General features: G+C 57.5%; 1 protein-coding gene across 2 annotated transcripts; it reads left to right on the top strand.

Annotated features, from left to right (window-relative positions):
* The first annotated feature begins 1447 nt into the window (after positions 1-1447).
* Positions 1448-12287, top strand: TNS4 (tensin 4). Of its 2 annotated transcripts, none has more exons than XM_085561870.1 (12): positions 1448-2083; positions 5587-6013; positions 6167-6579; positions 7397-7483; positions 7935-8054; positions 8318-8410; positions 8667-8744; positions 9119-9190; positions 10165-10333; positions 10639-10707; positions 10922-10948; positions 11472-12287. In XM_085561870.1, exons 1-12 carry the CDS (start codon positions 1591-1593, stop codon positions 11599-11601), a joined length of 2178 nt encoding a protein of 725 aa, XP_085417996.1. In that variant the 5' UTR covers positions 1448-1590; the 3' UTR covers positions 11602-12287. The 2 variants fall into 2 exon arrangements, with proteins under 2 accessions (XP_085417996.1, XP_031362880.3); XM_031507020.3 differs by having other exon boundaries at positions 6164-6579.
* Positions 12288-13884: the final 1597 nt, after the last annotated feature.

The following is a 13884-nucleotide window of genomic DNA, read 5'->3' as shown; positions in this document are numbered from 1 at the left end:
TCTCCGGGGTTATACAATGAGACAGCAGCGATGTTTTGCTTCTAATTCCCTACACTTCATGAGCTTGGGTTGTTCTGAGCGTCTCTCTAGCAAGATACGAGGCTTCTCCAGGGTTATATAACTCACCCAGGGCATGGCTGCCGTGTTTTTGAGCCACTCTCCGTTCCTGCTCCCAACACCTGGCAGGGCAATTAGTCACTGATTACAGGCGGTGACGCAGGGCACCAGCCCAGCTCCTGCAGGGCACCAGCCCAGCTCCTGCCCGCGCCCACGGGCTGAGGGACCAGCTGCCTTGGAGCAACGTGTCTCGTTCCTAATCCTGTGACTCCATCGTTAATCAGCCCAGGATAAGAGAGTAAATAAGTCCGTCATTGGAGACTGGTGCAGGACAGGACAAATATTTTAATACGTGTGCCCCTCTGTTTGTGAGTGTCACGTGCCAAATCCACACAGGATATGGGGAGGGAGCCCTGAGCTGTGGCATTACCTCCTGCCAGCAAAGCTTTGGCTCTGGATCTCTGGATACCCCTGGTCCCCACCAGTGCTGCCCTCCCTAGGGACCAGAGAGGATGGTGTGGTGCTGACACAGGGATTGTGGGGCCTGGATGTGCCCAGCACGGAGGTGCCAGGCTTGGCTGGCACAGTGGGTACAGAGGGGTGCAGGGTTCCTGTCCTCACCCCAAGCCAGAGGAGTGAAGGTCCCTCAGTGTTTGGTGGCAGTGTGTGGCTGAGGGACAGCTCCTGCCAAGCAGCGTGAGCAACAGCTGGGGGAACCCCATTTGATTCCTGATGCAGCAGGACAACTCCCACACCTCCAAACAGTGTCCCGAGACCCTTTTTCCCAGACTTCTGAGGGAAGCCAACCTCATTCCACAGGGGTTTATAATGGGGAATAAAAAAAATAAAAAATGCTTTCTGCCTAAAGCAAAGCCAGAGAGTATTCAATATGTATCTGCAGTCAGATTCCTCGAGCAGCACCACCACTGAGGCAGCAGCCACGTCCACAGGCTTCCAGACTTGCATTGTACCAGGAAAATAAAATCCTGGATTAGCTATACACCCTCTTGCAGGACACTGCCCTGGCAGGCAGCTCCGGCTCTCTGCCCCACAGGGCTCCAGGCTTGCTGGCTCGGGGGTCAGGGTCCCATGAAGAGGCTGCTAGAGCCTTCATTTCATTCTTTATCCAGAAAATAAGCAAATAAAAGCAGGATTCCACTTTATGCCTTTGAATCCTGCAAAGCTGTTGCCAATGAGCCTTTCGTGTGCTTGCCCAGCTGCGCTGTGGCACTGGGAGCAGAGGCTGGAGGGGCTGGAAAAGCAGGACAGGGTGATTTGTTTTCATATGAGCTGAATTCCAGCTTTCTCTCCAAATCCCGGTTTTTATGGACTTTTCCGCTGAAGTCTGCTCCTGCCCGGGGCATGCCTGTGTAACCACTCCTCTCTGCATTCCTCAGATTCTTATTCCGCTGGAGACTGGATTGAAGACGGGGTCTGAGGTCCCTGGTGAAGGAAGGAGGCGAGGAGGAGGAGGAGGAGAAGAAGGAGGAGGTTTCCCTTGGCCTCTAAGCTGTGAAACCGGAAAACCAAACCATGTCCCAGGTCATAGAATCCCACGTGTTGCGTGTTGGACAGACTGTGTGTATCTCCTCGCCAGAGGAGAGCAAGAGCCTGCACCCGGCGGGGTACCCGGGCAAGTACGTCTACTACTCCACGGAGGCCTGGACTGAGCCCCCCTCCATGGTGCACCCCAAGGCTCGCCTGTTCCCCAGCGGGAGAGCACACGGAGCCCAGCCCGTGCTGGAGCACACGGCTCCTCACACGCAGGGGAAAGGCCAGCAGAATTCCTCCTTGGAGAGACCCCCTGCCCCATGCCAGCTGAAGCAGGAGGAGACCCCCAGCACGGAGCCTGAGGCTCAGCCCGTGTCTCCCTCCCTGGACATAACCATAGAGACTCTCAACCAGATGATCCTGGAGATCGATCCGACCTTCCAGCCGCTGCTGTGCAGGCCGGTGAAGGATGCAGCCCAGCCTGCTGCTCAGGGTGACGCTGCGGCCACCAAGAAGCAGGAGCCAGAGGCCATAGGTGAGGCAAAGGCAGCAGGGCTGTGGAGCCTCCAGAGCTCCCATCTGGTGAAAATCAGAGCCTGGGGCACAGGGGCTGGGCACACGCCCGTCCCCTGGATCCACACAAGCTCCTGTGCTCCTGGGGAGGCTGGAAATGGGCACCAGGGACATTGCCCGCTGTCCCAGGGGGATCAGTGTGCCGGGGCTGTTTCCTGACATCAGGGTTCCATATTATTGTGTATCCAAGCTCTGCCTGACTCCAGTGCTTCCACAGCCCTGGTCTGATCACTCTTGACATGTCTCATATCCAGACAGCTCAAAGGAGCAGGGGAAACAGCTTTTAGTTCTACCTGATGTTCATTTCCCTGTGTCTGAAGAAAACAATTCTCATTACAAATGGGACTTGCAGCTGTTGGAAAACTTCTAATCCCAGTTGTCACCACCAGTGACTGCCCCTGGGCTCTGGATGCCCAGTGAGGACCCTGCTCCCCTCAAGGGCAGCAGAACCTTTCCCAGGGTCACACTTGACCTGTGGGAGCACATGGATTTGCAGCCAGATTTCCACAGCCCTGGGCTAAGGTATCAAGTGTTGCACAACCATCCCATTTAAGTGTTCCCAATTCTTTTGCCAGGGAACTTCTTTTTCCAGGCCCTGTGCACTCCCCAGGCAGCATACCTGGCATAGGCTAGGCACCAGCAGCACATACCAGCCCTGTCTCTGCTCATAGTGCCTTATGTGACCCCTTGTGCAACTTTTCCCTGCCATCGCTGCAACCCAGGCTCTGATTTGTGAGCTGCTCCTGATCCAAGTATTCCTGCCTGGGCTCTCCTGCTCATTTTAGGTGTTCAACACCCTGTGCACGGGGCAGCCCCAGTGCTCTCTCACATGGAGAGCTGGCACTGCTGACAGCACAGATCTAGGGTGGTTCAGGTGCCTCAAGTCCCACTTTTTCCCAAAAGCTTTATTGCCCATCCTTGTTTTACACATGGCCAATATCTCTACAATCAGTCCCCAGGCTTCTTTCCACAGCAAGGTCAAATGTGAGGATGTTAAAGACACAAAAAATGCAATTCTTCCTGAGTCCTGATGCAAACATAAGGATGGCAGGGCTGGAGAAGGATGAGGTGTGTGTGAGGTTCCTGGTGCTGCAGCAAGGCAGCAGCACTGCAGGAACCAGGCAATTCCCGAGCAGACAGTGTCCCTGCTTCCTGCTGGGATGGACAGGGTGACCTTGCAGATAAAATACCGTGACAAAGTGCAGACCCTGCTCTGGCTGCTCGGTGCCTGACCCATTCCACTGCCCCCCTCCGTGCTCTGCTTGGGGCTGGAGCCCCAGGCAGCTCCGCAGGTAACGTGCTAGTGGTCTGGAGAATCTGGCTCCAAGAGTGGAACTGAACATCTGGAAAGTTGGCCATGAATTCAGTGGGGAAAGCCTCACTCCAGCTTTCATTTTCTTTTAACAGCTCTTGGTTTTTCACACAAACTTCCTCCGTAGTGCAGCATCCCTGTTCACTCACCTGCTCCTGCTCCAGCCTGTGCCCTGATGTGAGGGTGGCAGGGACTGATGGTGCCCAAGAGAGGCGAGAGGAGCCTGTCCTTGTCTAGTGGAGACCATGAGGAAGCTTTAAACATGACACTCGATCCTGATGGGTCGCTTCCAACTCAGCACAATCTATGAAATGCTGCAGTGACAGGAGGCACATTCATGACAGGCACTATTCCTTCTGGATCCTTCTAGTTCCTAGAGGAAAAGGAGATCTCAGCTTGCGTGACATCTGGGCTCCGTCTTTGTGGCACTTTTGCCACTCCTTGATGCTGGAAAACTTGCCAAGGTCTTGAGCAAATATTTGAGGTTTAACCACAGGTGATAAGAGGAGCAAAGGCGGAGAAGTAGGAGGTAAAAGGCCTCATAAGCCTGGTGCACAGACGCTTGTCAGTTCTTTAAAGAGCAATTAAAATCCCAATTTCTTTCTCCTTTTGGGGAGACCTTGACAAGAAGCATCCGGCCAGCTCGCTGCAAGGGTTTGTGCACTGGTACCAGGACACGTGGCCACAGAGCTGCCCCAGGCTGGGCACTGGAGGAGCTGCTGCTGGCAGCAGGGCTGTGGAGGGGCAAGGCTCTGGCTCTGTCCTGCCGTGATCCAGCTGTGTCCCCACTGGGGACCAGCCCTCCTGACTCACCCAGCGCCTCCCTGGTGCTCATGGCTGGCCGTGTTTATCCAGTCTCGTGCTGGGATTGGCACAGAGGAGGGGCTCAGGGAGTCACTTCTGTACAGCCCTGTGCTTTTCCTGCTCGTTCAGCTCCGTGCCCCTGAGCTCAGGTGGTTGTTTGCAGTAGCCAGGGCCAGCAGCTCTGGCACAGCAGGTCCATCAGGACCTGTCAGACCCGAGGCAGGGCGCTCAGGGCTGTCAGAGCAGTTTGTCTTTGCTGCAGCATAAAGGATTTTCCCTCTCTGAGAAACACCTTTGAGAAGGGCAACTTTCCTGAACTCCATGGCAGGGCAAGAAGCAGGCGCTGAAAGCAAAGCTGGGCACGTCCAGACTGGAAGGGAGGTGCACACCTCTGGCACTGGAGTGATTAAGTGATTAACCAGGGGAGCAGCTTCCCTGGGATGTGATGAATCTGCCATCGCTGCAAGCGCTCAAATCAAGACTGAGTGTCTCTTTTTTTAAAAAAAGTCCTTTTCCAGCTCAGCCAGAAATGCTGGCTTTGTCCAAGGAAGCCTGGACATGATGTGCACCAGGCACCCCTAGTGCTGGCTGTGAGGTTCCACTGAGGGTGTTGGACAGGAGATGCTGCCAGGTGTGTTCCTGTGTCACTAATGGCAAGGGAAGGGAAGAGAAGGAAGAATCCCACAGCAGGACACAGAGACTGCCTGGGAAGTGACTTCTCTAGAGAGATCTGTGCAGGGTGGACAAAGGAGGAGGGAGCAGCCAGCCCCTGCCCGGGTCTGAGCTTGCTGCCAGAACAGCCAGCATGGCTGGCCCTGTAGTGTGCACCAAGAATGTTGTCATTGCTCCTGTCCCACGTGGATTTCCACTGCCTCACTGCCACGGCCCAGCTGTACCTGGGGGCAGGTGACATCCCCCTGCTCCTCTGCCCAGGGTGTGCAGGGCCACCCTCCCAGCCTGACGTCACCCCGGGGGGAGCAGCCAGGTGTTTTTCTCTTGAGTCAGGTACAAACAGAGCAGCTGCTGGAGGGAACACCCGCCTCTGGCTGCAGGTCTCGGCAGGTCCTGGCTGGGTAAAGCTGGCGAGGGGGGTCTGAGCAGCCAGACGTGACCGCACGTAACCCCCTTCCCTGGGAGCCTGCCAGCAGTGGGGGGGTCGCTTCACCTTGGGATCTGTGAGGAATCAGCCCTCACAGGGTCTCAACAAAGGGTAGTGCTGGACCCCCAGCCCTGCAGAGATGGGGCTAAAATTCACAGCAGGAAGAACAGGCATGTGTTCCTCACAGAGCTTTGCCAAGGAGCCCAGCTTGCACACCAGATCCTTCATGACCTCCTCTCTTTCTCTGCAGACATCAAGTACATAGAGCTGACACCGGGCAGAGCCATGGGGCCCGACCTGCCACAGGGCTCCCCCAGCCCTTCGGGCACCCCTTTCTCCAGGTCCCCTCAGAACAACAGCTTCCTGCCCCAAAAAGGGGCTCTTGGAGGCAAATACAGCACCAGTGACAGCGTGGTTTTCTCGAGCCCACCCGGACCCCCGAGTCCCCAGTCGGGCACCCTGAGCTGCAGCAAAGCATCCGAGAGCACCAGCGCGCCCTGGCAGTGCCTGGCAGGACACACGGACACAGCCTCCCACAGCCCCGGGGCCCTCAGCACCTCCCCAGGTGTTGAGAACCTGCTGAAGCCCGTGCAGGTGCTGAGGACCCCGCAGAGGGGAAGCTGGGTGTCCCAGCTCTCCACGAGCCCTGGCTCTGACACCAGCTACATCCTGGGCAGGTAAATGCCACCTGTGCCTGGTGGAAGGGGCACAGGGCAGTCCCTCATTCCTCGGGCAGGGAGATGATGCCCTGCAGGGTCGGTGCAGTGGCTGCGATGGTCTCTGCGTGTGAACAAGCCCCTGATCTCTGCTCTGTCTCCCTCCTGCAGCAGCACCCACTCGCTCCACAACGAGGACTCGGATGCTTCGGCCGCCGCCTCCCTGTCCCCCGCCAGCTCCCTGGGCAGCCCCTGCTCCCCTTCCTGCGGCATCGTGCCTCACCCCAGGGAGGCTTTTGGCCAGAGCTCCCCCCAGCCCCGGGCAGGCAGCTCCCCCAGCACCGGCACCTCCCTGGCCCAGAAGGGCCAGGCCAGCAGCTGCCCCCCCTCCATCCTCACCTCCTCGGCCGACATCCCGGTGCTGCTGGTGAACGGGTGCCTGGAACAAGGAGATGGACCCCCACAAGTGGCCAAAGCCCCCCCCAGCTCTGCCACGCAGCCCCCCCTGGCCGCCTGCAGCCCGGCGCCGAGGCTCGGGGGCCTGAACACCGCGCAGTCAGCGCCCGCGCTCAGCTGCCTCTCGGACAGTGAGTCACGGGCCAGGGCGGGGAGCAGCTGCACACCCCAAACCTGCTGGGAAAGGGGCAGCAAACACCATTCTCCTTCTGCTTCAGCTGTAGATTATAGACACAAAGGACGAGACGTCCTCGCTGGAGCTCCTTGCTGTGTCTCCCCATGGTCCGGGTGGTCTCCAGGCTGAGGCTGGTGACCCCGGGTTAGGCACAGCTTTTTGCCCACCAGTGTCCTGGGACGTGGGCTGAGCAGCCAGGAATGCTCTGCTCCCTTCAGGAGATGCAGATGCACCTATTTATAGCACCTGAGAATGAGAACCATCATTCTGTCCTGCCCTGCCTGTTTGCAGACCCAAACCGGGTTGGGAGGAGGGGTTGGGGTTCCCGTTTGCTCTGAGGACACCAAAAGGCACCAGGGTTCACAAGGTCCCTCATTCAAGGGCAAACACTGGGGCTATTGTTCTCTGGAGGAGATGAGCAGAGGCAGCTCTCGGGGCAGAGGGTTTTAATTGGGATCCTTATGGGAATAGCAAGAGGGTGTGTGGGTCAGATCCTGGTGTAAGTCCCATGGTCCAGTGGATTGTGCAGGGCTGGGCAGGCTGGCACTGCCAGGGGATTCCATGTGACCCTCTCTGCACTACATCACAGCCTGCCAAGAGAGATAATTGCATGGAGAACGAGCTGTTCTGAGGAGTGGGGAGGAAAGGATTCAAACGGATTGAAAAACCTTCAGCCCTGGCCACCCTGAGAGAGAAATGTCTTTGCTGGGCTCTGCCATCTCTGGAGGTCTTTCACGTTCCTGCTGGCCTTGACATCCTGTGGTCTCTTGCAGGTCCCCTGAAGGCTGGGCAGCCTACCATGAAGTTTGTGATGGACACATCAAAATACTGGTTCAAGCCGAGCATCAGCAGGGACCGAGGTGAGGCAGGAATGGCTCTATGGGTGTGACCCCCCCTCGGGCTCTGGCCTGTCCCCGGAGCTCTCCGGTGTCCCTGTGGGGACTCAGTGGGGGCAAGTCAAAGCCTACTGTGGGCTGGTGGGTGTGGAGGGACCCTCTCACAGCTTGAGGGGCAGCTCAGAAACAAGAGCTGTGCCATGGCCCCTCTATGTCCTCCAAGCCCAGCAAAGCTTCTCCTGCTGTCACACAGCGTGGCCTGGGCAGAGGCTGAGTATCCTGGGGACTGCAGGGACCCGTGGGCCAAGCCAAAGCCCTGCAGCTGGTGCCACACAAGGGATGTGTGTGTCCTTGGCACACGCTCCAGAGCTTTTCCTGCTGCTGCCAAGGAGGGACTCCCTGCAGAGCACCAGGGCACAGCGCGGGGAGCTCCCACCTGGCGTGTTTGGCTGAGCCCCTGCCTGTGCTCTGACAGCAATCCAGCTGCTGAGGGACAAGGAGCCGGGCACGTTCCTGGTGCGGGACAGCACCTCGTTCCGGGGCTCCTTCGGACTGGCCATGAAGGTTCCTGGCTCTCCCTCTGGCAGCCAGACAGGTACGGGGGTGCACAGGGGGGTTGCTTCAAGGGTTTAACTGAAACTACTCAAACTAAAGCCAGATGAGAGGCTGCAGGTCTCTGGTGTGTGGGAGGTGCTGGCAGACTGTCTGTGTGTGCCCCTTCCACTTCTCACAGGGGCTGGCACCAGGATGATGCCACAAAGCGGCTCTGGTGATGCCCTGGGACAGGACTCTGGGGTGGCATGGGGTGACACAGAGGCATGGGGCCGGTGCTGGTGCTGATTATGGTTCCTCTGGCAGGCGAGGAGAGCAGTGACCTCGTCCGGCACTTCCTCATCGAGTCCTCCACCAAAGGGGTTCACCTGAAGGGTGCCAGCGAGGAGCTGTATTTTGGTAAGGACAGTGCTGTTGCCCACAGCAGCCCTGGCAGCCCCAGGAGATGTTCCCAAAGCCCCTGGAAGCACCAGCCAGGACCAGGTGAACGTGTTGCACACCTGCCAGCACAGGAACCCCCCCCAGCCCCAGGTCCTGCCTGCACTTCCCTGACTGTGAGACCGTGGCTCCAAAGCAGGAACATGAGCTCGCTGGGACTGGGGGGCAGGGGGGTTCCAGGCAACAGCCCCCCACCAACTCCCAGTTCTGCTTGCAGGGAGCCTCTCTGCCTTTGTCTACCAGCACTCCATCACCCCGCTGGCACTGCCCTGCAAGCTCAGCATCCCCACCCGAGGTAGGAGACGACAGGAGGGAGGTTCTGCTGCGGGAGGTGGGCGCGGTCCTGCTGTGGGCAGGGGTCTGAGCCCCCCCGGGTGCCTGCGAGGGGCTGCTCCCCTCCTGCAGGTGGAGCGGGGACCTGCAGAGCTGACCTGGGGATGGGACAGTGGTAACTCCTTTCCGCTGGGGATGGGGAGAGAGCAAATTAGATCAGATGTGAACAGAGCCCGGAGAGGGAAATGAAGGACAATTAAGTTAATTACTGCTCTAAACCCCTGCAATTAGAGTGGTCACGGGCCTTTAAGCTACTTGTGAGATAAGGAACTGCCAAAGAGGTGATCAGCTCAGCCTGGCCTGTGGCATCACCGCTCCTGCTTGTCCTTTGTGCAGATCTTGCTGATGGAGAGGACAGCCCTGACTGCGCTCCTGAACCTGCCCTGTCCCTGGCCAGGAAAACTGCAGGTGAGGACGTGAGCCAGCTGCTGGCCCTGGGGACAGCCCAGCTGGCAGGAGCTGGGGCCTTGGGCACACTGTGACAGCAGCAGATCACCCCTGTGCAGTGGTGGCCACTGGTGTGTGGCATCCCCCTCCAGCTTCCCCGTGGGGCTGGAGATAGCTGCAGGATTTCTGCAGATTTTTTCCTGGGCTGAAAGGGAGCCTGATATTTTTAAGGAAGGGAGATTTTGGGTCCTCAAGCTGCTTGAAAACACAGTTCTTGAGGTCATGAAGCTGAGAAAAGACCCCCGAGTTCCACAGTTTTAAAGAGTTCCTGATTTTTAAGCCTCTCTCCTGATGAGCTTCAATGGGTGTGGACCTTTAGGAGAGGGATGGGCAGTCAGGGGCTGGTGAAATTTCCTTATAGGGCACATGTGGGAATGACAGAGTAGGACGGGAAAGGGTCTGTGCAGCTCAGCCTGGGCAGGTTCCAGGTGAGAGCAAAGAATGAAGGGCAGGAGACCACACGGACGGGTCACAACACAGGCTGGGGAGCTGGAGACTGCTTTGTTTTGCTGGAAATTCTGAAAAATCAGTTGGCAAGCTGGAAAGTTTAGTTTGACCCAGAACAGCCCTTTAAACAGCTCAATCAGCCTGAAATGTCATGTTTTAGGTTGGCTGTCAGCCCTTCATTAGCTTGGGGTAGTTCTGCTTTTCATTAAAGGAAATATGTAATAAACAGAAAAAAAAAACCCCAGCAAATGTGACATTTAGAAACGGGAAATTAAATACTTTGACTTTTACAACAATTAGTGCAAAGAATTAAAGCAAACCAAACGAAATTAGCGAAGAATTTCTGAGTCACCCAATCTTTTCATTTTCGTCAAAACAAACCTGACCCGGATCCATGTGAGGGATCTGCGGGATGACCCCTGGGACCCAGCCCTGCGTCTGGCCCGTGTCACGGCCACGCTGAGCCCGGCCCTGTGCTGTCCTTGCAGTGTGCAACGTCCTGTACCTCAACTCGGTGAACGTGGAGACGCTGACGGGAGCCCCGGCCATCCTGAAGGGCATCTCCTGCACCTTGGAGCTGGAGACGCTGCCCACCCCCACCCTGGTGCACTTCAGGGTGACGGAGCAGGGAGTCACGCTGACGGACGTGCAGAGGAAGTGAGAGCTCGGGATGGGCCAAGTCGGGGGGTTCATGGAGAGGCAGCTCCCTCCTCACCTCCCAGCCTCAGGAAAAGCTGCCCTGGTTGGACCATGTCACCTTCCAGGGATGGACTGAACCCTTGACGAGGGGTGCTGTGTTTTTATGGCACTGCTGGGATGCAGGAACCAGCTGCACTCAGGGTTGGGATTTTGGGATGCCTTGAGACCGTCAGTCTCCCACAAGCACAACAGGGCTTGGATTTGCAAATTGGTGTCCTTGCCGAGGCCCTTCCCTTTCCTAACAATTCCCTCTCCTCTCCCAGGGTGTTCTTCAGGCGACACTACCCCTTGGCTGCCATCAGGTTCTGTGGGATGGACCCTGAGAACAGAAAGTGAGTTTTGGGCAGCCGTGCCTGTCGGAGCCACCCGCTGTGCCCCCTTCCCTGTGGTTCCCAGTGCCTCTGCACCGCTTCAAATCCCAAATCCCATAAAACTGCCCTGGGCACACCGTGCTGGGGTGGATCGAAACATAAGCCTTGGCTTTGCAGCTGATGGAATGAGTTAAACATCAGCCTTTGAACAACTCCAATTCTGTTCTTCCCCCAGGTGGCAGAAGTACTGCAAGTCCTCCAGGTAAGAGCAGAGATCTCCTGCATGGAGTGGGGGGCTGGAATCCAGGGGAATTATGCTGCTTTGGGAAGTGGGTGCATTGCAGAGCAGCAAAGAAAGAGCTTAAAAATGAGGAGGGGATGTGATAGAAGTTACCATGGTGGCAGGATGAGGCGTGGGACTGATGGGTGAAGCTTTGGAAGGGTTGCTCTGTAGGTTTGGATGAGAGGTTTGGCTGAGCCCAGTTTCCACATCCCCTCATGCAGAACCCCCAGTCCAAATCCCACAGCCTTCACAGGGACTTGTGCTGGGTTCAGGAAGTGAATTTATATCTGGCTCTACCTTGTGCTCAAGAATCTTTTCACAGCTGGGGAAGCCTTGCCAAAAATGCTCCTCCCGGCTGCTTGGCTTCCAAGGAAACGTGACTGGGGAGCAGGCCAAGGTGGAATTGCTGGAACTGGGATTTGGCTTTGTGGCTGGGCTGGTTTCAGCCTATTCCTTCAGATTCCTGGATGCAAACTGAATAAGCCTCTTTTCTTTCTCAAAGAATCTTTGGGTTCGTGGCCAAAAGCCAGACAGACTCGGAGAACCTCTGTCACCTGTTTGCAGAGTACGACACCGTGCAGCCAGTGTCCCTTGTCATCGACCTGCTCCGCCAGCTCCTGCCCAGCCCGTAGGGACAGAACCCTGGGATGCTGAGGGCCAGCAGCTGCTCACACTCTGCTGAGCTTCTCCTGCTCCCCTTCTCCTGCTTCTGGGTTGCATTTTGGCAACAGCATGTATTTAGACTTTTTTTGTTGTGCACCGTCACATCGGGAGCCTCAGCTAAAGACTTTCAGCTCTGGTGGGATGAGATGCTCCTCTGAGCCTCTCCATGGGGCACTGGCTGCCCTGGGGAAGGGATGGGAGCTGTGCTCTCTATGGAACCACTGTCCCTCAGCTGGACCATCTGCTTTGAAGGACCACAATGCTCTGGCTGGGATTTCTACCAGCCATGAGGTCCCCTGTTCTTGGGGTGTCTGGGCTGAGCTGAGCTCATGGAGCTGAACTGAGCTGAGCTCCCACCATTGGGGACTCAGCCCTGACACCCCAGTGCTGCATGAGGGAAAATCTGGGGAGGAATCACCCCCCTGAGCAGCACAAAGAGGCAGCTTTGCAAATCAGAGTGTATAAAATGACTAAGTCCAACTGGAAACCTGCCTCCCTCAAGGAGCAAGCAGCATCCACAGGCAAGAATGACAGCAGCGCATTTTTCCTGGTGCTGGGAAATTCTCCTGCCCTTTTACGCAGTGTGGGGTTGCGGGCAGGGCTCGACCTTCCAGCATTGCCGAGAGCTGGGAAATAAATGGTGACATTTTCATGACAGTGAAACATCAGGTTTTTGGAAATGACTTGCCTGAATTTGGGCCGGATTCTCAGATGACGTAAATTGGCAGGGCCGTGAGGAAGACGGTGCTGCCATGATCTGCAGCAGCTGAAGGGTCAGCTTGAGCTGTAGCTCAGAGCAGAAAGCAGCTCTGAAGCCACCATGCTTTTCTCTACCTTAGTTCTCATTTTGTGCCTCTGCATTGGTTTAATTTTGGCCCCCCTGTTAACAAACCCTCCAAGGGGTATTTCCAGTAGAGCAGTAGAACATTTATCCTGCCACAGGCACCACAGGGATGGAGCAATGGAGACGCTCAGCTCCAGAGCAGCTGAACAGATGCACCCAGGGCAGAGTCCCTCTGCTGTGGAGCGGGTCCAGCTGCAGCCACACTTGGCAATGACCAAAACAGATATTGGGGTCACTGCGGGGGGAGCACATGGGGCTCTGAGAGAAGACAGGAGCAGCTTTGTCCCCCCAGTCCCTCTGCCCTGAGCTCTGCTCAGCCACAACCCAGCACTGCAGGGTGGGCTCAGGAGCTGGTGCCCGAGGTATCCAGGTGACTCTGCTGTCCCCATCATGCTGATGGGACCAGGAGGCTGCAGCTCCCCAAGGTCACGGGCAGCTTGGGCTGTGGGACTCCAGCCCTGAGACCCTGGGGCAGCCCCAGGACTCCCAGAGCAGGACTCTGTTGTTATTGTGCTGCTGGTCAGGATCAGCAACTGGGAATGTGGCCAGGCAAGGTTTTCACACGGTGCTTTGGGGGGTCGTGCTGCTCCCCCAAGCCCGGCTAGCCCTGGTAGCCACCAGCACAGGGCCAGGGCGTGGGGCTGGGCTTTAGGAGCACTGGCGTTGGCCCTGCTGCGGTGGCCCATCTGCCGTGCCAGCAGATTTCTGGGCTGTCTGTATTGGCTGCAGCCACCTTTGGCCCCGGCCCGGTGGCGTTTGCACAGCGCCAGCACCGGCGGCTGCCGGGCTCCGGTAACGGGAGCATCGGGCTGGTGCCAGCTCCAGATGACCCTGCCAGCCTTTGGACTCCTGGCAGCACCGGCTGCAGACACTGGGACAGAGCCAAGCCGTGACCGGGAAGTGCGCAGCTGTCGCAATTCCTGTGCCTGGGCATCTCCCGTCTGCATCCTGAACCCTCCCAAAACGCCGAGCGGGACTGGAGATGCCCGGTGCACCCTGGCACCAGCAGGCACCTGCACGTTTGCCTCGGGCTGCAGCTCCTCAAGGCCAGTGGCAATGCCTGGCCATGAGCCCGTGTCCCTGGAGCAGCCGGTGCCTGTCCCTGGCTGTCCCTGAACTTTGAGGCCGGTCCAGGGTCCCCTCCCAGCCTGGCGCCGTCTCCGGCCCCGCCGCTGCTCCGTGGCGCTGTGTAGGGCTGACGGTGACGGTGACAATCCTCCCGGTGGCACCGGTGGAGACGCTGAGCCAGGAGTCATGAGGAAGCAAGAAATTGTTTCCCACCCCGTCCCTGCACAATGAAATTCTTCCAGAGGCTTGTGAGCTCCTGCATTTCTGGGGCTGCTGAGCCCCAAACCCAACACAGGACCAGGAGACCAGCTCCTTGGGCAGAGGTGGTGACCAAAGCCTG

This window comes from Lonchura striata, chromosome 27 (genome assembly GCF_050655825.1).
Source record: "Lonchura striata isolate lonStrDom1 chromosome 27, ASM5065582v1, whole genome shotgun sequence".
NCBI classification, from domain to species: Eukaryota; Metazoa; Chordata; class Aves; order Passeriformes; family Estrildidae; genus Lonchura; species Lonchura striata.
Note: the sequence above shows the minus strand (reverse complement) of the source record. Positions and strands in the feature narration are given on the sequence as shown.